Genomic DNA, 24,196 nt, shown 5'->3' on the forward strand with positions numbered 1-24,196 from the left:
CCATAAAGAAGGCTGAGCACTGAAGAACTGATGCTTTTGAACTGTGGTGTTGGAGAAGACTCTTGAGAGTCCCTTGGACTGCAAGGAGATCCAACTAGTCCATCCTAAAGGAGATCAGTCCTGAATATTCATTGGAAGGTCTGATGCTGAAGCTGAAGCTCCAATACTTTGGTCACCTGATACAAAGAGCCAACTCATTGGAAAAGATCTTTCCCTGATTCTGGGAAAGATTGAAGGCAGGAGGAGAAGGGGATGACAGAGGATGAGATGGTTAGATAGCATCACCAACTTAATGGACATGAGTTTGAGCAAACTCCAGGAGATAGGGAAGGACAGGGAAGCCTGGCGTGCTGCTGTCCACAGGGTCACAATGAGTCGGACATGACTTAGTGACTGAACAACAGCTGGGTGGTTATTTAGCATCACAAGTCTTGATTTTGCATTTAAGACAGAAGAGTATCTGGCCTGGGCCCATATACTTAAGTCTTAGAAATTTTCTTGGTAGGAAATCCCAAGATAACATCTTTTTCTGCTAAAATTAATTGCAGGAAAAAGAGAGAAGGGTGAACCTGGGCAGGAGCACTGACTGTTGCAGTGAATTTCCCACACAGACCTCTGTATCTACCTAACCTTTTTTGAATTTATTTTTATTGAAGTACAGTTGATTTACACATGTTGTGTTAATTTCCGCTGTACAGCAAAGTGACTCAGTTATCCATCTATCCATTCTTTTTCACACTCTTCCATGATGGTTTATCACAGGACACTGAATACAGTTCTCTGTGCTGTGTGGGAGGACCCCGTGGCTCATCCATCCTGCATATCCTAGTTTGCATCTGCTGATCCCGGATTCCACCCCATCGCTCTCCCATCACCCCCCCCACCTTGGCAACCAAAAGTCTGTTCTCTGTCTCCCTGATTCTGTTCCTGTTTCGTAGATCAGCTCATTCGTGTCGTATTTAAGATTCCACATAGGAGTAATGTCCTATGGTATTTGTCTTCTCTTTCTGATTTAATTCTACTTCCTGATGGCTACATAAGCTTTAATCCAACCAATGTCTGATTTTCCTCACAATTTCACTTACAAGGAAGATAAGAGTCACGTTTTAATGCTGGGTTGAGTGGAAAGTGAAGTAACATTGAAAACTATTTTATGTGGCTGAATTCCACATCTGCTGACAAAATATGCTAAGTCATTTAAAAAGCAAAATGCTGCAAGCTGTAGATTACAAAAGCTTACAGCCCAAGCCTATCATTATGGCATTATCTTTATTTAACCTGTGCGTGCTTCAGTTAAGTCGCTTCAGTCGTGTCCAACTCTACAACCCTATGGACTGTGGCCCGCCAGGCTCCTCTGCCCCTGGGATTCTCCAGGCAAGAATACTGGAGTGGGTTGCCATGCCCTCCTCCAGGGGATCTTCCCCATCCAGGGATCAAACCTGTGTTTCTTACGTTTCCTGCATCAGCAAGAGGGTCCTTTACCATTAGCTTCACCTAGGAAACCCTTATTTAACCCAAGTCCTAAGAAATATTTGATGTATAACTTCACATATATAGTATTGAAGTAAACAAATCCTTTTTGAAATAAAAAGACATATTTATGACTTCAGATACTTTGCATCACAAACTAAGACACATACACACACTAATCTATAACGTTTATCACTTACGCACCTAATTCTATCATTTCAGTCTTTTTAATGGAAGTATAATTGATTTACAACACTGTGTTCATTTCCATACGGCAGAGGGACTCAGCTGTACACATATACACAGTTTCTTCCATGCTCTTTTCCGTTGTGGTTTACCACAGGATACTGAATATCATCCACTTTGTGTACCTAATTTTTATGACAACATTCAGTGTTACAGAGAGAAACCAAAAGATGGATGGTGTAAGACGAACAATTCAAAAACGAGGCAAAGGCACTGACGTGTTTTCTCTGGCGATCCGACTCGCAGCAACACTGAGAACACCTCTGATTTCCTCCTCGTGTCGAAGCTTCTACCCTGCCTATCACTTTTTTCATTATCATATTGTAAAACAAATAAATTCAGAACATGTTTTATTTTAACCCAAAAGCTGAAACTATAGGAATCAGAATGTTGAACAAAGTTTAATTTTAGACACAAAATACAAACGTTTGTTTTGAAAAAATACCTTTAAAAATATTTTAATGTATGTAGACTGGGGAACAGTCGTGTAGACGAGGGTCTGTTTTTCCATCTGTTTAAACAATGAAGTAAACGGTATAAACTGATGACATTTTACAAAGTGAAACAAGTGATGTTATAAAAGATAAGTAGTATGATATTCTCAAAAATGGTTCTTTATAAAATGAAAATCAGGACAATGTCTTCTGGCAGGTGATAATGGGGTCGCAAAGAGTCAGACACAACTCAGCGACTGAACAATAACAACAACAGCAACAATCTTTAGAACAAGCACATGGCATATACCCTACTCAGGATGCCAGGAACTTTAATCAATCCTCCACTTCTGAAAAGCTATTAACATGACTATTTTTTAAAGGCTGGGATATGTGAACTACAATAGCAGCAGTTTAAAACAGAAGAATAGGAAATAAAGGGAAATAATATTACATTATTACAAATGTGTTTATTAACTTCTATGGCAGATTTTACTTTTACGTAAAAACAATGATGGTTACTTTTTTCAATGAACGTTTATATGCATGAGTTGAAATTATATTAAAAGTTTCCAAAGTAACTGAAATTAGCTGTAAAAAATACTCTGAAGTGTAGACACACGAGAGAATGATTGCCCTTCTGTGAAATATGTCACAGAGTGTTCCAGCGGGTAATACACAATATTAGAGCTAAAACTGCAAACTCAAAATAAACCTAAAAGACTTAAATAGTAACAGTATCCTATTTTGAGTCCGATTATCTAATACAATATTTAAATTTAAACTTTGAGTTACTTTTTCATGTATAGAATGCAAGATTTCTCTACCTTTTTTTTTCCTTCCATTTCCTCAGTATTAATAGAAGAAAAAGACAGGGTATTTAACATAAAAATAGAGGATAAATCCTGAGATTTCCCCCCAAATGTCACAGGCTCTGTTGCACAGTAAACAGTGGAATATCATTCTGGAAGAAACGATTATCACCCCTTTGAATCTTGTGCTTCTTCCAAGGCGGTAAGCACTAAGTTGTCCAACGTGGCATTATAGTGTAAGTCTTTCTAATTCTATTTTTCCGTAAATAGGCTCTAGTTCTCATAATTCACATGACACCCTTTGGCTGTGGTTGTCTGTTAAATTTCCTGTTTTGGTCGAGTTGCAGCAAACCAAAACAAATAGCTCCCAGAAAAGGCTATGGTAACTATTTTGTTTTTCCCTTTTGGTATTTCCAGTTAAGTGCTTTCTCTTTAGAGGCACAGAGAAGGGAAGAAAAGAGCCACACACAAGGTGTGAGCAGGTCACAGAAGCTTCAGGGCTCCGAAAAACGTGCCATCTCCATCTCGGGATATCTTAGCATCTTCCCGGGGTATTGCCAGTTGGAGTTCATCTCCTTCCTCCAGCTTGGCGATGCCTGGAAAGGAATGATTGGCGACAACTTGAAGCCATTGTGCAGGTGAAGAAGAGGGGAGGGCAGAACATTAAAGAAGACGACTTGGTTTTGGGAAAAAAAAAACTCACATAGGCATTCATTTTTCACATTACACCAGTGAGTTTCTAGACCAGTTATTATTCTATTTGCCTAACAATTAAAAAAAAATAGTAAAAGAAATGAGCAGAAGGAGTTATAACAGACAAACGAATGTGTGGGGTTGGCCAGCATGTTCACTTGGGTTTTTCTGCAAGATGTTATGGAGAAACCCAAGGGAACTTTATGCCAGCCCAATATCACCTACTGTTGATAAAACAGAGAATCCAAATAACCAAAAGTCTAACTATAAGAAAAAAAGTTTAGTAAATCATAGCACATCCCTAGATGGAATATTATAAAGTTAAAAGTGGCTCTGCTTCACTGGACATAGGAAACTTTAAAAAATAATGTTAAATAAAAATACAAAAATATGCACACACACACTGCATAGCCCTAAATATACTTTCAAATGGGCATATAATGTGTGAATTATTAGAAAGTAAAAAGCAAAACACTACTTATTAGCAAAACACATCTGCTAACAGAGTCTTTCTGTAGAGTTCAGACTATGGAATTTGGAGTCATTCAGAGTGCTTTTTATAGTCCTCTATATTTTGTGTTTCCTTAAATGACCATAACTTGTCTTTATAATCAAAAGTAAGAAGCTAATTAGCTTCTCAGAACTGATTAATCTGCATGTGCCTAATTTACAATAAGGTAGCCTGTGATTCAGGAATACAAAATGCAACTCAGGAACTACACTCAGGGTATCAGGTCATTCCTGACCCCATTTTAAAAGAAAAATATGAAGAAAAAAAATAAAGAGGAACGGGGGCAGAAAAGAAAACCAAGGAACAAACAAATAACACATTGACACAACTAAATTGTCAATACTCACAATAATTTTAAAAGCAGGTGCATTGTTTCATGAGCAAGCCATGGAAATATATTTACAGAAACACATCTACCTTAACCTCAATTCCTCTGTCAAGCCCCAAACACCTGGGTTTCCTCCAACTATAGCCAGTGAGTGTTTATTCCCTGAACATTTCAGGTATACCAGACACCTTCACAGACATGTTGGGGCAGTGATCAGAATGCCCAAGGAGTCATTGTTTTTTGATAACAGACCAAGACAGACAGTAACAAAAGAACTTAGATATTTTTAAGGGTGATGGGCATTCTTTCCGGATTCCCATGGCATTTGATCATTACATTGAGTAGTAAAAAAAAAGACTGAAGTGATTTGTTGAATGATTAGTAATTATCACAGATATTCAAGATAATCTAATAATTTGACAAAGGCTATAGTTCACACATCATTGCTGCTGCTGTTGCTGCTAAGTCGCTTCAGTCGTGTCCGACTCTGTGCGACCCCAGAGACAGCAGCCCACCAGGCTCCTCTGTCCCTGGGATTCTCCAGGCAAGAACACTGGAGTGGGTTGCCATTTCCTTCTCCAGTGCATGAAAGCGAAAAGTGAAAGTGAAGTCGCTCAGTCGTGTCCAACTCCTAGCGACCCCATGGACTGCAGCCTACCAGGCTCCTCCGTCCATGGGATTTTCCAGGCAAGAATACTGCAGTGGGGTGCCATTGCCTTCTCCACACACATCATTAGGTAACAGTAATTCTCAAAGTCGGTGTAAACTAACTACTACTTTTCAAAGTAGGTCCTACTTAAATATTCAACACTGAGTTACTGGCTATTTCAGTTCTTCCAGATGGTAGCAATCGCTAATTTGTTAATGACATGATGAATAAGAATCAATTTCATGCACAAGAGAGGTTCCTTGGTGTGATACTGGGCTCTTCAAATGGACCACTTTAATTTTTTTTCAGATTATTATGGAAACACTTTATACACCAATGTGTAGCTTTTAATGATTGTAAAACAAATTTTCTCTAGAACAGATAAAAACTGCAAACCTGAAATTTCCTAGAGAACACTTTTTGTAAATGATGCTAAGCTATCAGCACTGAGAAATATCTTTAAGGTCAAGTTATTTATTCTTAAAAAATCAGGCTAGGAAGTAACCTTGAGGAGCTGATGATCAGAAAAATGTATAAAGGAGTGTGTTGTAAAGCTCTAAGTGCTAATTAATGTAAGTAAACAACAGGCTGAAGTGACCTCCCCATTTATAGGTATTTTGCAACAAGAAATACTGATTACCACAGGCTGCGGGATAACAGTTCTCTATGAAAATTAGGGAATTCAAATCTAAGCAAACTTCCTCAACACCCCGTCAAAGCTCTTTATGGCTATGGGTCCAGGATGACAAGCATCTGCATTATTATCTTTCTGTCTTGATTCCTGGTGCATTTGTCAGTAAGTGCCTTTGGAATACATAGCTTCAGAGCACACAATCAACCCCCACTCCCTGTTCCACACTGTCATTCACGCTGTCTGGAAAGGAAAACATTCCTTGAGGTCCTGAGTGGAGTTGTCAAAACCACCAGAGAGAAATAAATGTGTTTAAGGCAACTTTTTTTTTCAAGTACTGGCCTTGATTAGTTTGAAATTACCCCCAAATAAAAGGAAGGCTTTGATGGCAATTCATTTGGCTGAGATGGTTGGATGGCATCACTGACTCAATGGACATGAGTTTGAGCAAACTCTGGGAGATTAGCAAAGGACAGGGGAGCCTGGCAGGCTGCAGTCCACGGGTTCCAAAGAGTTAGACAGGACTTAGCAGCTGAACAACAATAACTGAAGGCAATCACAGCCCAAAGAGACCTGAAATGAAGACAGCCTGCATGTCCCCTTTCCTCTCCAGTCCTCTGGCCCTGAGTTGAAAGGCAGGCTCGGTCCTACCCTTTAGCATCCCAACTGTATCCATCTGGTGTCCACTGACCCCAGAAGAGAAATGGTGCCCTTGGATCTGACATTCAAAACTGGCCAAAGGGCATTTCTTCCACAGGAGGGAGGTAAGGAAGAGGTGAGATTCCGTGACTCCCACTCAGGCAGACTGGCTGATTTAAACCAAGTTCTGGAGCTGCTCAGCTGTGCAGCCCCAGACAACATGTGCTACATCTCTGTGTCTCAGTGCCCACCTCCCTTTCTTAAGGAGGATTACAGCAGGGAGCGCGGATGGATGTGCCTGGCACAGGTCATCATTCTCTTATGATGCAACCACTCTTATCACAGCTCCAAGAAAACAAGCTTGTTCTAGAGTAGATCAGTGTGAAGCTACTGCCCTTTCTAAACGTATATAAAAATGATAAACTTATTAATAACTAGTTAGCTAATTAATGAAAATCTAAAGTAATGATTGCATCTGTCTCTATCAAAACAGACTAACTCATCATTCGAGACCATAAACACCACACAGTATACGGAGGAATGTCTTTCTGTCTATGTATATAGAACTATTATTTACCAGCTGAGTAACAGGAATTATTGGGTAGTGTTTCAGGCATGTTTTGAATACATCGAAACAAAGTCACCAGACTCAGTTCGTCCCCAAAGACATGGACTTTTTTCCTCTGTATTAGGTGTCCCATGGCAAAGGTGTTATCGGTGTATAAAACCTGAGGAACAAACCAAAGAACTTTGTCAGAAGTCAGCACGAAACGGGGGCATTGGACAGCGGCGGCGGGTTCAGGGTCGAACCTACCTGACCGTAGATAAAGAAGTAGCCTGTCTCTTTGACCAAAATTTTATTCTCTTTTTCTTCTAGGGCTCTTCCTCTTTTAAAGCTGAGAAGCCAAGGAACAAAGGTGTACGCTCCTACAATGAAGAGAATGGTTTTTAAGGGAAAAGAAAACCCCTGAGAAACGCAGTTTTACCTCCATTTGAAACAGAGCAGGACTCCATGACCCTTGCCCCCCGACCGTGTCCCCTGCCTGCCTTTTTTCCATGGAAAACTTTTGTCAAAGATTAAGTTTAATCAGAGAAGTGAGAAATGCCGCAACAAAGGAGAACAGTCTAAGGAGACTAAATAGTAATAGTCAGTAGGCACCGTCAGGGACCTTCAGCTCTTTCTCAAGGGCTACGGATCATACTCTGAGCCACATGGTGTGAGCCGTCTTACAGATACTGAAACCCCAGGTGGAGGAGTTGGCTAATGATGACCAGACCGTACCCAGGACACGAGCTGCCCCAGTTCCGAGAACTGACCACAAAGAAATGGAACAAGTGCGCCCGGGACTGAAGACTAACTGTACCTGAAATGACCAAGATGACGCCGGCCAGACCGCTGATGACCGCTCAGGATGACTTCAGAGATGGCTGTGCTCTTTCTGCCTGTGGCCCCCCAACCCCTGACTCTGTCTATAACAGCTCTCACCCCCTGCTTGTCAGCAGAGGGTTGGGGGGAGTCGGCCTTTGGACAGATGTCCACCACTCTCCTCCACAAGTTGCCGGCGTCTGAAATAAGGCCAACTTTCCTTTCCACCAACTGGCCTGGTTTTTGGCTTTTGAGCAGTGAGCAGCCGGACCTGACTCACATACCTTTTGACAACATGCTTAGTCACTAACCTAAGTCTGAAACTTAGAGGAGAATTTCGTCTTTTAAAAAATGACCATCCTCTGGTGGTTTCTTAGCATCTTTTACATACTCCCCCAGGCCAGCTATGAGATACAGGAACTTGAAAGCAAGTGCTTCATATGTCATGTCTGGGGTTTTGATTCCTTCTGTATTTCAGCAACTTTCATAATAATGTCTAGTCTGGATGGGAGAGTTTGAGGCCAAAGAAAGGTCTCTGAATAACACACCCATAGAGATTTTCAGTTTCTATTTGAGTCTGTTTGGGAGGAGAAAAATTTTCCTCTGCCCTTCTTGGAGGGGGGGTGGGTAGAAAGGAGAGAGGAGGCAGCAGGGAGGGGCCCTACAGCTCACCCCTCCTCTCCTCAGTTCCCACACAGGGGGCAGCCCGATCCCCCCAACTTTCTGTTCCCAAAGATGGTCTCTGAGAAACCCCTTCCTTTGGTGCAAACCCTCCGGTGCCACCCTGGGTAACGACAGTCCACCAATAAAGATCTCCCTGGTTACACAGAACAGAGGTAACCTCATCATCGCCTGTTTTCATATGACATCATTTCGGGGAAAAGATTATAATGCTGTAGCTTTAAATTCTGTTTAGAGATCACATGCCCATAGCATTCTTTAAGGTAGAGTTCTGAAAATGTGAGGAAGAATTAATATCAGGGTTGTTATTATTAAAAATTATAAATACAAGCTGATGACTGAAGGCAACTGTTTTCACGTTTTATTTGACCCTCTGAGCACAGAGGCTTCTTGTCCGCCTTCAGAACCATACACATCTTAGAGTCCAACTTCTCTGAGCCTGGGGACTGCTCACGTTTGGTTCCCTGCTGTTTCCTCGGGGCCTTAAATGATGCCTGACCCAAAACAAATGCAGCAAATATGTATTTAAATAAATACTAACCATTGTGCTATGCAATTAGTCACTAGCATTCCATGTTTTAAAAGCATCTTACTACCTGGTTACTGAATCTCTGGGAAATGAAACACTCTCCATCAGAGAGGTAATATGAACTCTTGACGTGGAACACGTATTTCTAAGTCTGCACGCTTATATTCTGACTAGACATATTTACTGACTACAAACTTTTTTTACAGTACTTTACATTGATCCTCTATTTCTCTACACCATACTTATACCTATTTAGTCAGTTCTTACCAAATCTCACCATTATATTGTCAGAAGAAAAAGAAAAACAAGTCCTTATTAGGCTTATATTCTTATTTTCTGTTTTATTTTTGGCACTTCATCTTATTTTGCTGGAAAGATTCTTGTTAGAGAGAATCATCTACTTGTTTTTATTACTGTGTACATTTCTCGCCCAACCCTGCCCACATACATGAGAGCACTCATGCACACACACACACACACACACACACACACGGATTACACTCCATCCAAGTGGCAAGAGTGGTTCCATCTGCCAATGCAGGAGACACAAGCGATGCAGGTTTGATCCCTGAGTTGGGAAGATCCCTTGGTGTAGGGAATGGCAACCCACTCCAGTATTCTTGCTTGTAAAGTTCCATGGACAGAGGATCCTGGCGGGCTACAGTCCACGGGCTATAAAGAGCACACATAGATCCATGTTGCTGACACTGAGGCCGAGGCAATGACCATCCCATAGTGACAGCCGGAAACCCAGGGGCCAAGAATGCAGCAGAGCACACAATACACACTCCAGCAATTTGTGCAGCTAAGTGAACTTTAAATTTAAGAAAATACACTAAAAAATCAACTAAAAGGTAAAGGGATTATAAACTTAATCATACATGATATGTTTCTACATATTAAAAATTACTTAGTGTTTTTTGCATGCTAGTTAGACCACGGATAGGTAAATGCTAACAAGAAAACATGCACTAAATGTCTATTCTATAGAAAGCTTCTCTAAGCTAGTAAGAATCACTTCTTACAGTAGATATTTAAGAATGTGGAAAGGAAAGATTTCAATGACCCCAGATTCTTGCACCTCCTCCTTGTACATAGAAAAGCACTAAAATCATTGAAGTGAGATATCTGTGCTTTTTCTTTGTGATTAGCAGTAATCTTTTGTTATTCCAGAAAAAAAAAATTACATAAATCCAGGCTTCTGCCTTACTTTGAAATAGTCTCTCAGAGCTGTCTGAGAGGCTGTTTCCTGGGCTAGGCTATAGTTCTCAGTAAGACACTGAATAAACTCAACTCACAGTTCTTATATGGTAGGGTTTTATTTCAGTCAATGAAGGTAAATACTAGGAGCATTCATGCTTAATTTTGTTTTCAACAGCTAAAATACTAATATATTTTGGTATATAAAGTGTGAACTTCCCAGCTCCACGCAGCTTTAAATATTTGATGTATTTAAATGTCTTTGAAAACTTAACAAATTACTATGTACATTAACATGTGAAATTAAATTAAAATGACAGTATTCAAATATAAAAATAATTCACATGTATTTCTGAAAATGCCTGCTTTTAAGAGAGTAGATCTTTCCTGTTCTGATATATGTGAAAGACTTGTAGATAAATTTTAGAAGAATATATTTTTATAGGAAAATCGGATCTATTTTGCTAATATTTGTTTTTTATTCTATTTTATGAATAGGAAACGTCCTCCCAATTATTTATTCTTCCAGTGTTACTTCCTTAAATAATTGACCATAAATGCTCCAGAGAGCAGCTGTCAATCACAGCTATCACCCTTGACTACTTCTCTTGATTTTCTATTTTATTATCTTAAAATTCCTGGAAATAGTGTTAAAGGAGAAGAGATACTGATAATATTTTTGAAGACAGATGAAGTGAGCCAAGTCAAGGAATAGGGATTTACTTTTTACTTGAACCCACATGTCTGGCAGTGACATCCACAGGCATATGGCTTTGCGGCTGAGGCAGGACTAGGAAAACCCGCAGAAACAAATCAGACCGGCAGAGCCACGCAGGCTGGGCTGCCAGAGAGGCGATGGGAGGCCCGGCAGGGCTGTGCGCAGTGGAGAAGGATGGCGACGGCTGGGTTTTAGGAACACCGCTGTGGAGTTCCCAGGTGAGCAGAGCGCAAAACTGGAGTCAAGGGAACCAGCCAAGGTGAGAGAAGACGGGGTTTGTACTAGGAGGGTGAAATGGAAACGAAGAGAAACACATCAGTTCAAATTACATATATGAGGAATCGTCAATGAGATTAATGCAGTGACTTCAAGGAAGCAGTCAAGAGTGACACCCAGAATTCTGGGTTGAACAACTAATGAACCCGCATACTGGAATAGGGAATACAGGAGGAAGACCAGATGCGGGGGAGAGGTCTAGAGTTCACGCTGAGATGTCACCAAGGTACTCAGGAAGAGGCGCTCAACAGACAGAGGCATAAATAGGCTTGGATCTCAGGAAAGTCTACTGGACTAAAGATCTACATTGAGGCCATCACACATGGCTGTTAAGTGACAACACAGGAGGATTTGAGAGTGCAAAGAAACAAGAATGAAGACAAGGGGACTGTGCCAGAGGTCTGAAAAACGTCCACATTGAAGGAATTTTTTTTAAAGTTTAGAAAAGCAGTGGGTAAAAAAAGCAAGGAACGTGGCTGGAGAAACAAACCAAGAAAAGCACATGTTTTGAAAAGAAGGGAGGACTTCCCTGATGGTCCATTGGTTAGGAATCCACCTGTCAGTGCAGGGGACACGGATTCGATCCCTGATCCAGGAGGATCCCACATGCTTCGGGGCAGCCAGGCCCGCGAGCCACGATGACTGAGCCTGCACTCTGGACCCTGCGCCCTGAAACAAGAGAAGCCACAGCAGAGAGAACGCTGCACGCTGCACCTGGAGAGCAGACCCCTCTCGCCACAACGAGAGAAAGCCCGCACGCAGCAGTGAAAACCCAGCGCAGCCGAAACCAAAAATCATCGATAAAATCTTTTCAGTAAAACGAGACTTATCAACTGTCAAATTCTACTGTGAGATTAAACCTCATCACTGCCTCTATGAAATCATTATGTTGAAAAACCAAAAGAGACTTCTGTTATCAACCCGACCGTGGGAATCCCCTCCCTCCTTTTCCACCTCCCGTAAGCCCTGTGCAAGGAACAGACTGATGTCTGTTGTCTGATATAGAGTCATGTCTATATCCTCCAAGATAACTCCAAGGCAGGCCGAAGCGACTGCGGTCACACCGAAGAAGAAGCCAAGGAAATGGTCAAGGGCCGGGAGGCAGCAAAGTTCACACAGAGTCAGCAAAAAATCAACTCACAGAAGGTGATGAATCTCTCATATACACGCAGGAATCTACAGGCAATACAGTGTCAGCTGTCAGCTAAGAGGATTTGGGAAATTAGGAGGGAAAAAAGCTCACTTAGATGAACATAAAAGCTTCAGAAGGGACACATAGACTCTGCACAAAGCAAAATGAGAGGGAAATAAAGAAAGCACTAAGAATTTGAGAAAAGTTGTAGAACTATAGGGAAAAAACAAAAAAACAAAACAAAAAAACAAGTCAAGAATTAACAGCACAGGAACTTCTCCACTGGTCCAGTGGCTAAGACCATGCTCCTGATGCAGAGGGCCCAGGTTCAATCCCCGGTCAGGGAACTGGATCCCGCATGCCACAGCTAAGAGCCTGCAGGCTGCAATGAAGACAGAAGGCCCCACACGCCACAGTTAAGACCCGGCACAGCCAAAAAATAATTACCAGTGTATACATAATTAGAACCCCGAGAGACATAACTAAAGCAAGAAAAATTCAAGCAGAGCAACCACTTGGCATGATTACAGTCTTCAAAGGCCCATTATGTGTCAGGAAAAGTTGATTCAGAGGAGTGTCATTAATTTATTATTACAGCTGTAACAAATTACCACACACAGTGGCTTAAAACAACACACATTTATCATCTCCCATTTCAAACATCAGAAGGCTCATCAGGCAAAGTCAAACTGCTGGCAGGTCTGTGTTCCTTCTGAATGCTGGAATGTCCAGCCCTTGGCTCCCCCAGCTTCTAGAGTTGGCCTGCTCTCCTGGGCTTGTGGCCCCCCCATCCTTACAGGCAGCCGTCTCCTCACCCTGAATCCTGCTCTCACTGCCAGCTCCCCTCCTCTGACCCTGAACCCCTAGCCCCCTCAAGAAGGGCCTCTGTGATTATCCTGGGGCCACCCCAGGATAGAGCAATCAGCTTTCCCAGGATAGAGTCTAGAGCATGGGGTTGGTGGGGGTCTGGGAGATTAGATGGGGATGTCTGTGTGCTATACTCAGTGTCTGACTCTTTGTGACCCCAGGGACTGTAGCCCACCAGGCTTCTCTGTCGTGAGATTTTCCAGGCAAGAATATTGGAGTGGGTAGCCATTCCGTTCTCCAGGGCTTTTTCCTGACCCAGGGATTGAACCTGGGTCTCCTACATTGGCAGGTGGATTCTTTACCACTATTGCCACCTGGAAACATCCAAGTCATCCAGGATAATATACCCAAATTCCTTATTTTAATCATATTTTCAAAGTCCCTTTTGCCAGATAAAGTAATAAACTTACAGGTTTCAGGGATTATGGTGTGGACATATTTGAGGAAATACGGTTCTACCTACCATAATACTTGATATTGAATATAAAACAAAATCAGTATTGCATTTTTAAGGTAAATAATTCTTTGTATAACCAGGCAACGTGTGTGCTAAGTGGCTTTGCTTCAGTCATGTCCAACTCTTTGCAACCCTATGGACTGTAACCCACCAGGCTCCTCGGTCCATGGGATTCTCCATGCTGGAATACTGGAGTGGGTTGCCATGCCATCCTTCAGGGGATCTTCCCCACCCAGGGGTCCAGCCTGGATTTCCTGCATGTCCTGCATTGGCAGGCAGGTTCTTTACTATTAGCACCATCTGGGAAGCCTCAACGAGGCAATATCTTGAGACAAATGACAAAGAAGAAACACAGCAGACCAAGATTTCTAGGATGCAGTCAAGTAGTACTGTGGAAATGTCCACACACACCAACGTTTATTTACACGATCGAGATTGACTGGAGTCACAACTCATCACGTGGCAAAGGGTCCACATAAGCCCCGGGACCCTCCAGGGAGGGTCAGCGTGGAGCGGCCACCGCGCCAGGAAGACCACGGCTCTGTGAAGTGCAAGCTCACAGCGGAGGAGCAGCTGCATCCTTTACAGTGACGAACAGCATGTTTGGTTTTGGCCAAATGTGTAAAACAAGACTTTTCCAAGTTATAATTTTTCACTGGTCTTTCGAATCTTCTTCTGGCTCTATCTGAATTCTTAGGAGACAATTTGCTACCTAATAAAAGTTGCAAACATTGGACTTTGGAAAATGTCAAACAATAAGCAATAACAGAACTTCAAGTATTTTAGTATTGGGGTTGCATTTAAGATAAAATCACAGTGAAAAACACAGATGCAAGATAGATTTTACTTGTTCATTTGCTTGTTTTCTGTTTTCCCCTCATAGAAGGTAAATCCTGTGAAAATGAGGACTCACATATACATTATTCGCTGCTAAGCCCCAGTGCCCACACTGTAACTGGAAATTGTATGTTTTTAACCAGCACATGTAAAATATAAAGTAATAATTTCACACTGAAGGTTTATCACAAAAATGTTATTTATTTGTACATATTTTATACTTATTGATAAATAATTAATATAAATGTCTTTATGTTCAGTGTTATCTTCATCCTGTTAAAATATTCTATGACCTAATGTAACAGGGGAATGAATATTTCTGAAGATGATCTTGAGGCCTTATAGAAGCCAAAATCATTTCTAAATAAAAAGCTGACTTTGATTTAGTACTAATTTTGCTTTATCACATGCTAATTATTTAAAATTTCTTAGTATTATGTCCTAAAGGTAATTCTCTCTGTTAGGTTATTATAGGAGCCTACATATTTATTCCCCAATTATTTTAAATGAATCTATTATCTTAAATCTGATTATAAGAAGTTTTGAGGCAGATCATTGATTTGAGGTGGAGTTCAAATACAGTTTTGGGGCATGAAATCACAGGTAATTGGACTGAACTGAATCCTAAGTGGGAAAGTCCCTGTGATGCTGGATTACCTTTTCGTATAGTGGGCGTGTCACTGTCTGCAATCAGCTGCAAGCAGTCTTGAGTGACTGAAAAGCAAAAATATATCATTTAGTTACATGAATAGAAATAGGGAACGAAGACGACCAAGAATACAAAGCTACAAACCCACTCTTCCAATGGCCCCTGATCAATCATATCAATACTTTCTCACTGCCTACGTGCTGTTCTTAAAATCCCTTTAGGAAATATGCCCACAGATCTCAATATAACTTCTACTTTAAATGCAATATGTATATACTTGAAATTCAAGCTTTAGAAAAACTCTATGCTATTGAAATATAGTAGTTTTAAAATTATTTTGCCAACAACTGAAGTCCTGTCTGACTCTTTTTGACCCCATGGACTGTAGCCCACCAGGCTCCTCCATCCATGGAATTTTCTAGGCAAAAGTACTGGAGTGGGTTGCCATTTCCTTCTCCAGGGGATCTTCCCAACTCAGGGATCGAACCTGGGTCTCCCGCATTGTAGGCAGATGCTTTACCCTCTGAGCCACCAGGGAATACCATCTAAACAGTTTAGCTGAACTTCTTCTAAAACATACGCCTGTATAGAAAGAAAGTTTAGCTACTGTCATTTGTTCTCCAGTTCCCTCAAATATATGAGTCAAATGATCAGATTCCTCTAAAATGATTTTTTTTAAAAAAATCTAACATTAAATCATAACTTTCATACCACTATTAATATTACTGAAAATAATAATAATTGCTAACATTTATTGAGCTAGTATAAATCCAGGCGACTTCACAAAAATCCTAAGAATTACCTACTGGAAATTACATCTTGGAAAGTGTAAACAACTTGTCCAGTCCCCAGGGATAGACAGTGACAGGGCCTGAATTTAATCATGCCTCTTTCACTCTGGAGCCAAAGTCAGGCTTTTGGTAAACTGTTTGGGACTAGAAAGAGGAGAGCTACGACATCTTTTTAAGATAAAATAGAAGATTTCCCTAGGCAGCTGCATTAGCAGTAAAGCATCTGGGACACATCCACTCACATCTATTCACATTGCACATTGCATACAGAATATTCCACAGAGCGCATCAAAGAATATGCAGTATGCAAGTCACTCAGTTGTATTCGACTCTGTATAGTCCATGGAATTCTCCAGGCCAGAATACTGGAGTGGGCAGCCTTTCCCTTCTCCAGGGGATCTTCCCAACCCAGGGATCGAACCCAGGTCTCCCACATTGCAGGTGGATTCTTTACCCAGCTGAGCTGCCAGGGAAGCTCAAGAATACTGGAGTGGGGAGCCTATCCCTTCTCCAGCAGATCATTCTGACGCAGGAATCAGGTCTCCTGCACTGCAGGCGATGCTTTACCAACTGAGGAAAGCCCAAAATAATATATAGCTATTCTACTAAATGAAGACAGTGCCTTCAGGTTAAAAGCAAAATAGGTACTCTGTCTGCAGGAAAAGAAAGCACAGCAGTATCTATGAAAACCATGGAATATGGAGCTAAGTGTGCCTATTTTAAATTAAGAAAATATTAGTTTAGATTATTTTATACCACGCATCTTAGAGTTGAAGTAATGCTTTAAAAACATGCTTCACAATGTATACATTTTAAGAGCTTATTAACACAGTGGAGAGTTCCCACTGCAGATCATTAGCGGAAACCATGGAATAACAGATGTAATAATTATGTGATATTCTGAAGCCATGCAAATACAGGCCTAAAAAGAACGCTGTTAAAGGCAGTGATCACATAAGAAACTCCGCTAGAAAATTTTCTTTGGTATTTAAAAGCAGAGCTGTAATGTTAAAAACCACAATCCTTTTTAACCACGAGATGTTTCTGACACATTTTTATATTAATCTGATGGTTTGGATAGGAGCAGAACGCTTTGGCTAGCTTGTGGCTCTTTTTTTTAATTTCTTTTTATTGTTGATTTTTTATAGTTGATTTACAATGTTCTGTTAGTTTCAGCTGTACAGCAAAGCGAGTCAGTTCTACATATGCTTCCCTGGTGGCTCAGATGGTAAAGAATCTGAGTCAATTCCTGGGCAGGTTAATAAGAAGTCAGAGGTCCCTGAGAAGGAGATAGGGGTCTGGAATTCTCAAGGAGGAGGAAATGACAGACAGTGTTTTTTTTTTTTTTTTCTTTACATTTCTTAGTCTTAGTCACATAAAACATTTTTTTTTTCTTTAAGCCCAGAACTGATGATTACACAACTCAGTTTAAACTCTGTACTAGGGATTATATAACAACAGTGTATCCTGGTTGAGGACAGTTTCTGCTTCCTGAAAACCTTCTGACTAATTCTGATATTTTAGAATGTATATTATGAGAGAGGGCCTGGTAGGATCTTTCTATTGTTAAGTTCTAATCCTGTTATCCTAAAATGTAAATTGTGAGAGTGGGTCTGGTAAAATTTTTACAACCTTGAGACATTCTTTTGATTTATTGTAATAACTAATTAAAAAAGTATACAGCTCCCTTGCTAACACTAGTGAGGGGGCCGCTCTCCATCCCCCTTCTGATGTCTCTGTCAGAAGCTTTCTCTCTCCCTTTTTATACTTTAATAAAACTCTGCTACACAAAAGCTCTTGAGTGATCAAGCCTGGTCCCTGGTCCCAAAGCCAAATCTTCTTCGTAGATCACGAATCCAACATTGTTCACCGTAAACTATCAAATCCACCTGCAATGCTGGTGACCCGAGTTCAATCCCTGGGTCGGGAAGATCCTGTGGAGGACGGCATGGCAACCCACTCCAGGATTCTTGCCTGGAAAATCCCATGGACAGAGAAGCCTGGTGGGCTGCAGTCCATGGAGTCGCACAGAGTCAGACAAGACTGAGCAGCTACCACTTTGACCTTTCATTCTTTTTTAGATTCTTTTCCCACATAGGCCCTTACAAAGTACCGAATAGAGTTCCCTGTGCTTTACAGTGGTCCTTATCAGTTATCTATTTACATATGGGAGTGCTAGCGCTCAGCTGTGTCCAACTCTTGCGACCCCATGGACTGTAGCTCGAAAGGCTCCTCTGTCCCTGAAATTCTCCAGAAAAGAATACTGGAGTTGTAGCCATTCCCTTCTCCCAGGGGATCTTTCTGACCCAGAGACTGAACCCAGATCTCGTGCAGTGCAGGAGATTGCTTACCCTCTGAGCCACCAGAAAGAGAAAAGTGAAAGTGAAGTCACTCAGTCATGTCCGACCCTTTGCGACCCCATGGACTGTAGCCCACCAGGCTCCTCCGTCCATGGAATTTTCCAGGCCAGAGTACTAGAGTGGGTTGCCATCTTCTTCTCCAGGGGATCCTGAGCCACCAGGAAGCCCCTTATTTATACACAATAGTGTGTATATGTCAACCCCAAACTCCTAGTTTATCCCACCACATCCCCCCTTGAAAACCATAAGTTTGTTTTCCATGTCTGTGACTCAATTTATGTCTTGTAAATAGGATCATTTGTGCCGTTTTTTGTAAGCTGGAAAACAATAGCAGGAGTGTCTGTGCAGCAGGGCAACGTGACTCACTACTGCAGTTACCACCGCAGACTGTGCAGCAGGGCAACGTGACTCACTACTGCAGGTACCACCGCAGACTGTGCAGCAGGGCAACGTGACTCACTACTGCAGTTACCACCGCAGACTGTGCAGCAGGGCAACGTGACTCACTACTGCAGTTACCACCGCAGACTGTGCAGCAGGGCAACGTGACTCATTCCTGCAGTCACCACCGCAGACCGTCTGCAGAGCAAATATGGAAATGCATCGCAGCAGGCAGAGTAGCTGTGAATGAGGACAGCTTGAAGGAAAGGAACAACAGAACATCCACGCGTCTCAAGACTGAAAGGCACAGTGTCTGGAGCTGCCATATTCCACCTACTTTTCTAACAAACACCTCTTGAGGAATCACTACACACAAGGGGCCACGGTAAGGTCTGTGAGGGATGCAGGCGCCAACTGGAGCATGCGAAACTCTAATTTTTCCTCCACACAGAAAAAGAAGAGGATGTTGACACAAGTCAAAGTCAAATTTCCAAATTGTCCATCTTTCCTTTGCCATGGACATGCATACTGTTAAGACTGAGTGAGATGATGCGCCTGAAACATTTAGCAGCGTACCTGGGACAAAATCATTGCAAAGTCAGTCTTGGCTATTAGTAGGAGTAGCAGGAGCATTATTGTAGTTAATGGTAATGAACCAAATAAACTGGGAGCACGATGGAAGGATACTGTGAGAGAAAGAAGGCCAAGGGAACAGATAAAGAGACCTAGGAAATACTAGGAATACTATTTCAGAGCTTCACTGGTGGCTCGGTGGTAGAGAATCCACCTGCTGATGCAGGAATCATGGGTTTGATCCCTGATCTGGGAAAATCGTACATGCCCCAGAGCAACTAAGCCAGGCACCACGGCTACTGAGCCTGTGCTCCAGAGCCCGGGAATTGCAGCTACTGAGCCCACGTGCCGCAACCACTGAATCCCAAGCACCCTGGAGCGCACGCTCCATAACAAGAGACACCACTGCAACGAGAAGCCCACACAGCGCAGTGGAGAGCGGCCCCCACACGCCGCAACTGGAGAAAAGCCCACTCAGCAATGAAGACGCAGCGCAGTGGAGAGCGGCCCCCACGCGCCGCAACTGGAGAAAAGCCCACTCAGCAATGAAGACCCAGCAATGAAGACGCAGCACAGTGGAGAGCGGCCCCCACGCGCCGCAACTGGAGAAAAGCCCACTCAGCAATGAAGACCCAGCAATGAAGAGGCAGCGCAGTGGAGAGCGGCCCCCACGCGCCGCAACTAGAGAAAAGCCCATTCAGCAATGAAGACCCAGCACGGCCACAAATAAACAAACACCTTAACAAAAAGGAAACACTATCTCAACTAGCCCTCTCCTTGACCTTTTCCATGAAACGCCTGTAGTAGATTCACCTCCTCCTCAGACCGAAAGGGGTTTACCTAATGAATGATATCTGGAAACTACCAAACTAATATGAAATACCTGAACTTTAATCTCCAGAGCCCGACTAAAACTTGGCCACAGCCTACACATTGAAGAGCAAAGGTCTAGGGGACTTCCCTGGAGAAGGCAATGACACCCCACTCCAGTGCTCTTGCCTGGAAAATCCCGTGGACGGAGGAGCCTGGAAGGCTGCAGTCCATGGGGTCGCCAAGAGTCGGACACGACTGAGCGACTTCACTTTCGCTTTTCACTTTCATGCATTGGAGAAGGAAATGGCAACCCACTCCAGCGTTCTTGCCTGGAGAATCCCAGGGATGGGGGAGCCTGGTGGGCTGCCGTCTCTGGGGTCACACAGAGTCGGACATGACTGAAGCGACTTAGCAGCAGCAGCAGCAGCAGCAGGGACTTCCCTGGTTGTCCAGTGGTTAAGACTCTGCCTTCCAGTGCGGAGGGTGCAGAGGTTCAATATCTGGTCGGGGCACTAAGATCCTATATGCCTTGTGACCAAAAACCCAAAACATAAAACAAAAGCAGTATTGTAGCAAATTCAGTAAAGACTTTTAAAATGGTCCATATATTTTAAAAATCTTTAAAAACCCAGTGCACGGTAGCAGAAATATAGCTTTTAGAAGACAATACACAATGAAGAGAAATTTTTATTTCAGAAAACCTTCAGAAAAGAAAATGGGACATTTAAATGACAGTTTAATAGCAGGGTTTGAATTATACTCACTGAAGCCAGTGCTCTTCATTAATTTTCCTTATTCTGGAGAAAGTCATGGGGCTTTGCAAGGACACATGTTCTTGGAAATAAGAACAGGACCTTGCATCCTGTCCTGGTTAGATGCCACTCAGGTTTCATCAACCCCATCAGTTCTCTTAACCTCTTCACCTTTTAACTCTTCCCATTCCCTCCTCCAGGGGATCTTCCCAATCCAAGCATCAAACCTGGGTCTTCTTCTTTTTAGGCAGACTCATTACTGTCTGAGCCACCAGGGAAATCCCTTTTTAGGACATATGGTATCTATTAACAACTTATCTCCAGTTAAGTCTTTCAGGATTTTCTTTCCAATTCGACATACAGCTGATCTTTGACCTATAGATCATTGCTCACAAAAAGTGGGTCAAAAAAAGGGCAGCATTGTTTTTTTAAAATGTCCCAATGGCATAGATATCCAACCACAAGAGTTTTGAGGATGCATAGTCTAAAATAAGAAACATTAATAACAATTGTAGTATTAATTGATGGCGTTTGGTTTTCAGATGTCTTTTATACATCTTCCCTCTGCTACAGTTGAGGGGAATTATATAAGAGTTTGAGAATAGTTTATCTTTTTAACTTCTTTTTAACTAAGCAAGGCAGCAGCATACTTTAAAACCTTTTTCTAAAAAAAAAAAAACAAAAAAACAAAAAACCTTTTTCTGTCAGTGGGAGACACATATTTCTAAATATATATATATGTACATGTGTATCTATATATATATTATATATCCTAATGATCTGAGAAACACAAATGATTAATCTTAAGTACAGTTTTACAGCATAAGAAAATTCACTCATAATATTAAACCATGTGAAAAATATTTCTAAAACAATACATTATATTGATGACAAAACTAGTTTACAAAAAAGAATTCCTAAAATAACAACTTTCAGGACAGAAATCATTTAGCACTGCTCAATATTTGATATAATAAAATCCAACCAACTTTATAATTGGAATAGTGGTTGGACTGATTGAGGTTGAAAGCCACCTTTTAAAGTGTGACATAATTTAATCAGGAAAAGAGCCTTGCCAGTTCATGGAATTGCTCATATCTGATGACTCAGTGGTAAAGAATCCACTTGTCAATGCAGGAGATGCAGGTTCAATCCCTGAGTCAGGAAGATCCCCTGCAATAAGGAGATGGCAACCCACTGCCGTATTCTTGGGAATACCAGGAAATCCCATGGACAGAGGAGCCTGGTGGGCTACAGTCTATGAGGTCACAAAGAGTCAGAGACGACTTAACAATTAAAGAACAAACAAATAGCTGTTGTACTGCATTCTGTGTTGGAATCAAACCCTTTCAAACCGGAATCCAGTTTCTTATACATTATTCCAACAAAGCTAAATCTAATAGAAACTACCATAAATCATGCAATTACTGCATATTGTGTGTGGTTCCCATGAGAAGCGCCCCACATTGAACTTTTCCCATTGCACATATTCTGTCCATGTGACTGTCCGTATTCTGTCCATCTGTCCTACTCCCATAGTTCTCCTCACTCATCTCATTCAAAAAACTTCTTCCAAGCTCTTCAGTCTGAATGAAATGTCCACCCTTCATTTTCTTTTATCTTTCTTCTTTCCTCTGTCTTCTTACACATTACACTGTACATGTTTTAAAAATGAGGACTCTGAAAGTGATGCCTAACATTCAGTACCCGGAAGTCAGGACAAATGTAGGAATTTGATTTTTTTTTTTTTTTTGACCTGCTTGCGTACTAAGTCACTTTAGTCGTGTCCAGCTTTTTGTGGCCCTTTGGACTGTAGCCTGCCAGGAGTCTGGGATTCTCCAGACAAGAATACTGGAGTGCATTGCCGTTTCCTTCTCCGTGGAATCTCCCCAACCCACATCTATCTCTTAGTCTCCTGCATTGATAGGAGAGAGGGCTCTTAAACACTAGTGCCACCTAGGAAACCCTTTGCTTGAGTTAGTTTTGAATAAATAATCAGTGGCTGTAAAAATTTAATTAGGAAAAACCCCTTAAAAATGCACATGTTGACCTAATCCTGGACATAGATTTATGAAGAAATCGAAGAAGTCATGGTTTTGGGATAAACATTTCTATCGGAGTGGGAATACAAAATTTGAAGAGTGGGAACAGGATTATAAAGTTTTATTATCAGTCATAAGCAGTTTGCCTTACCAGCAAATTTTGTTAAGTTACTTATTTGTAGCTTAAGAAACAATACGAGTTGAAAGAGTTTTAAAAGAATTTCTGGAGAGCTAAATTGAGAAGTTTGTTTTTGACCTGGTATAAAACAGAAAAAAAAAATTAGGAATTTTTAATCTTGAGAGGGGCTTGCTTAACGCATTCTGTGCTTAAGAAAGATCATACATGTGTCTCTGTGTAGAATCAGTTGCTATAAAGGGAGAACGAAAGTCAAGATTCAGCTGTTGACTGGTAATAAACATAAAAACGAGGGCGATTTGGTCTAAAAAGCAATTATGTAAGTGGAGCAACCAAAACAAACTGTGAAGAAAATTTTAAAAGTTTCTGACTAATGGGTATATGTGTTTGAAGGAGAATTAAAAAATAATAATAGAAGCAGCCTCTCAATTCTGGTGAATTCAGGAAGACAGCAGCACTATAATGGCCCTGAGGAGGGAAGAAAGTGGTGCTGATTTTTAGGAGGGCCTGGAATGAAGCTGATAAAATACAGTAGAAATAAACATAACTGACAGAAGTAAAGAAATATATCTGAACGTGGCCTACATGTATACGTGCAGAAAAAGAGTCTTGGATCCCCTGCACATTGTCATGCACCACTCTTAGGCTATTCCTAAGGCAACACAGGGCATGTCAGACGGTCGCCCTCTGCATAGCCTCTTAAGCACTAAGAATAAAATTGCTGTTGTTTAGTTGCCAAGTGGTGTCTGACTCTTTTGTGACCCCATGGTCTGTAGCCCTCCAGACTCTACTGTCCATGGGATTTCCTAGGCAAGAACACTGGAGTGAGTTGCCATTGCCTTCTCCAGGGGATCTTCCCAACTCAGGGATCGAAATCGCATCGTCTGCACTGAGAGGTGGATTCTTCACCACTGAGCCACCAGGGAAGCCCCAAGAATAAAATAGCAAAAACAAAAAACGCTATCTTCATGTTTAATTTTGCAAATGGTCAAGTATTTCAACTTAAAGTTACCAGTTCTTTAATTGAGTCATCTTCACAGGCTATGCTTTTGCTTTCGTCATGACTTCTTTGTATTATTTTAGGATATTTCTCTTTAATAAAGAGGAATACTCAGGAGGCACTGGGCAACCTAACTTAACAGTGAAGAACATTAGCTTCATGACACAACATGCCAACAGGTCTGAAGTCAAGGAAGGTAAAACCGAAAGTAGAAACTCAGCTG

General features: G+C 41.6%; 1 protein-coding gene across 1 annotated transcript in view; it reads right to left on the bottom strand.

The window, feature by feature from the left end:
• Positions 1 to 1,681: 1,681 nt before the first annotated feature.
• The window catches only part of TNFSF13B (tumor necrosis factor (ligand) superfamily, member 13b), a 31,625-nt gene continuing 9,110 nt past the window's right edge, over positions 1,682 to 24,196 (bottom strand). Inside the window, exons 2-5 of the mRNA XM_010831551.1 lie at positions 15,134 to 15,190; positions 7,228 to 7,340; positions 6,991 to 7,141; positions 1,682 to 3,558 (exon numbers count right to left, since the gene is read on the bottom strand). Of these exons, the coding sequence (XP_010829853.1) occupies positions 3,446 to 3,558; positions 6,991 to 7,141; positions 7,228 to 7,340; positions 15,134 to 15,190 (434 nt within the window). The 3' untranslated portion in view covers positions 1,682 to 3,445. The remainder of the gene's footprint in view (positions 3,559 to 6,990; positions 7,142 to 7,227; positions 7,341 to 15,133; positions 15,191 to 24,196) is intronic.

Source organism: Bison bison, unplaced genomic scaffold, assembly GCF_000754665.1.
Source record: "Bison bison bison isolate TAMUID 2011002044 unplaced genomic scaffold, Bison_UMD1.0 scf7180017864527, whole genome shotgun sequence".
Taxonomy (NCBI): Eukaryota; Metazoa; Chordata; class Mammalia; order Artiodactyla; family Bovidae; genus Bison; species Bison bison.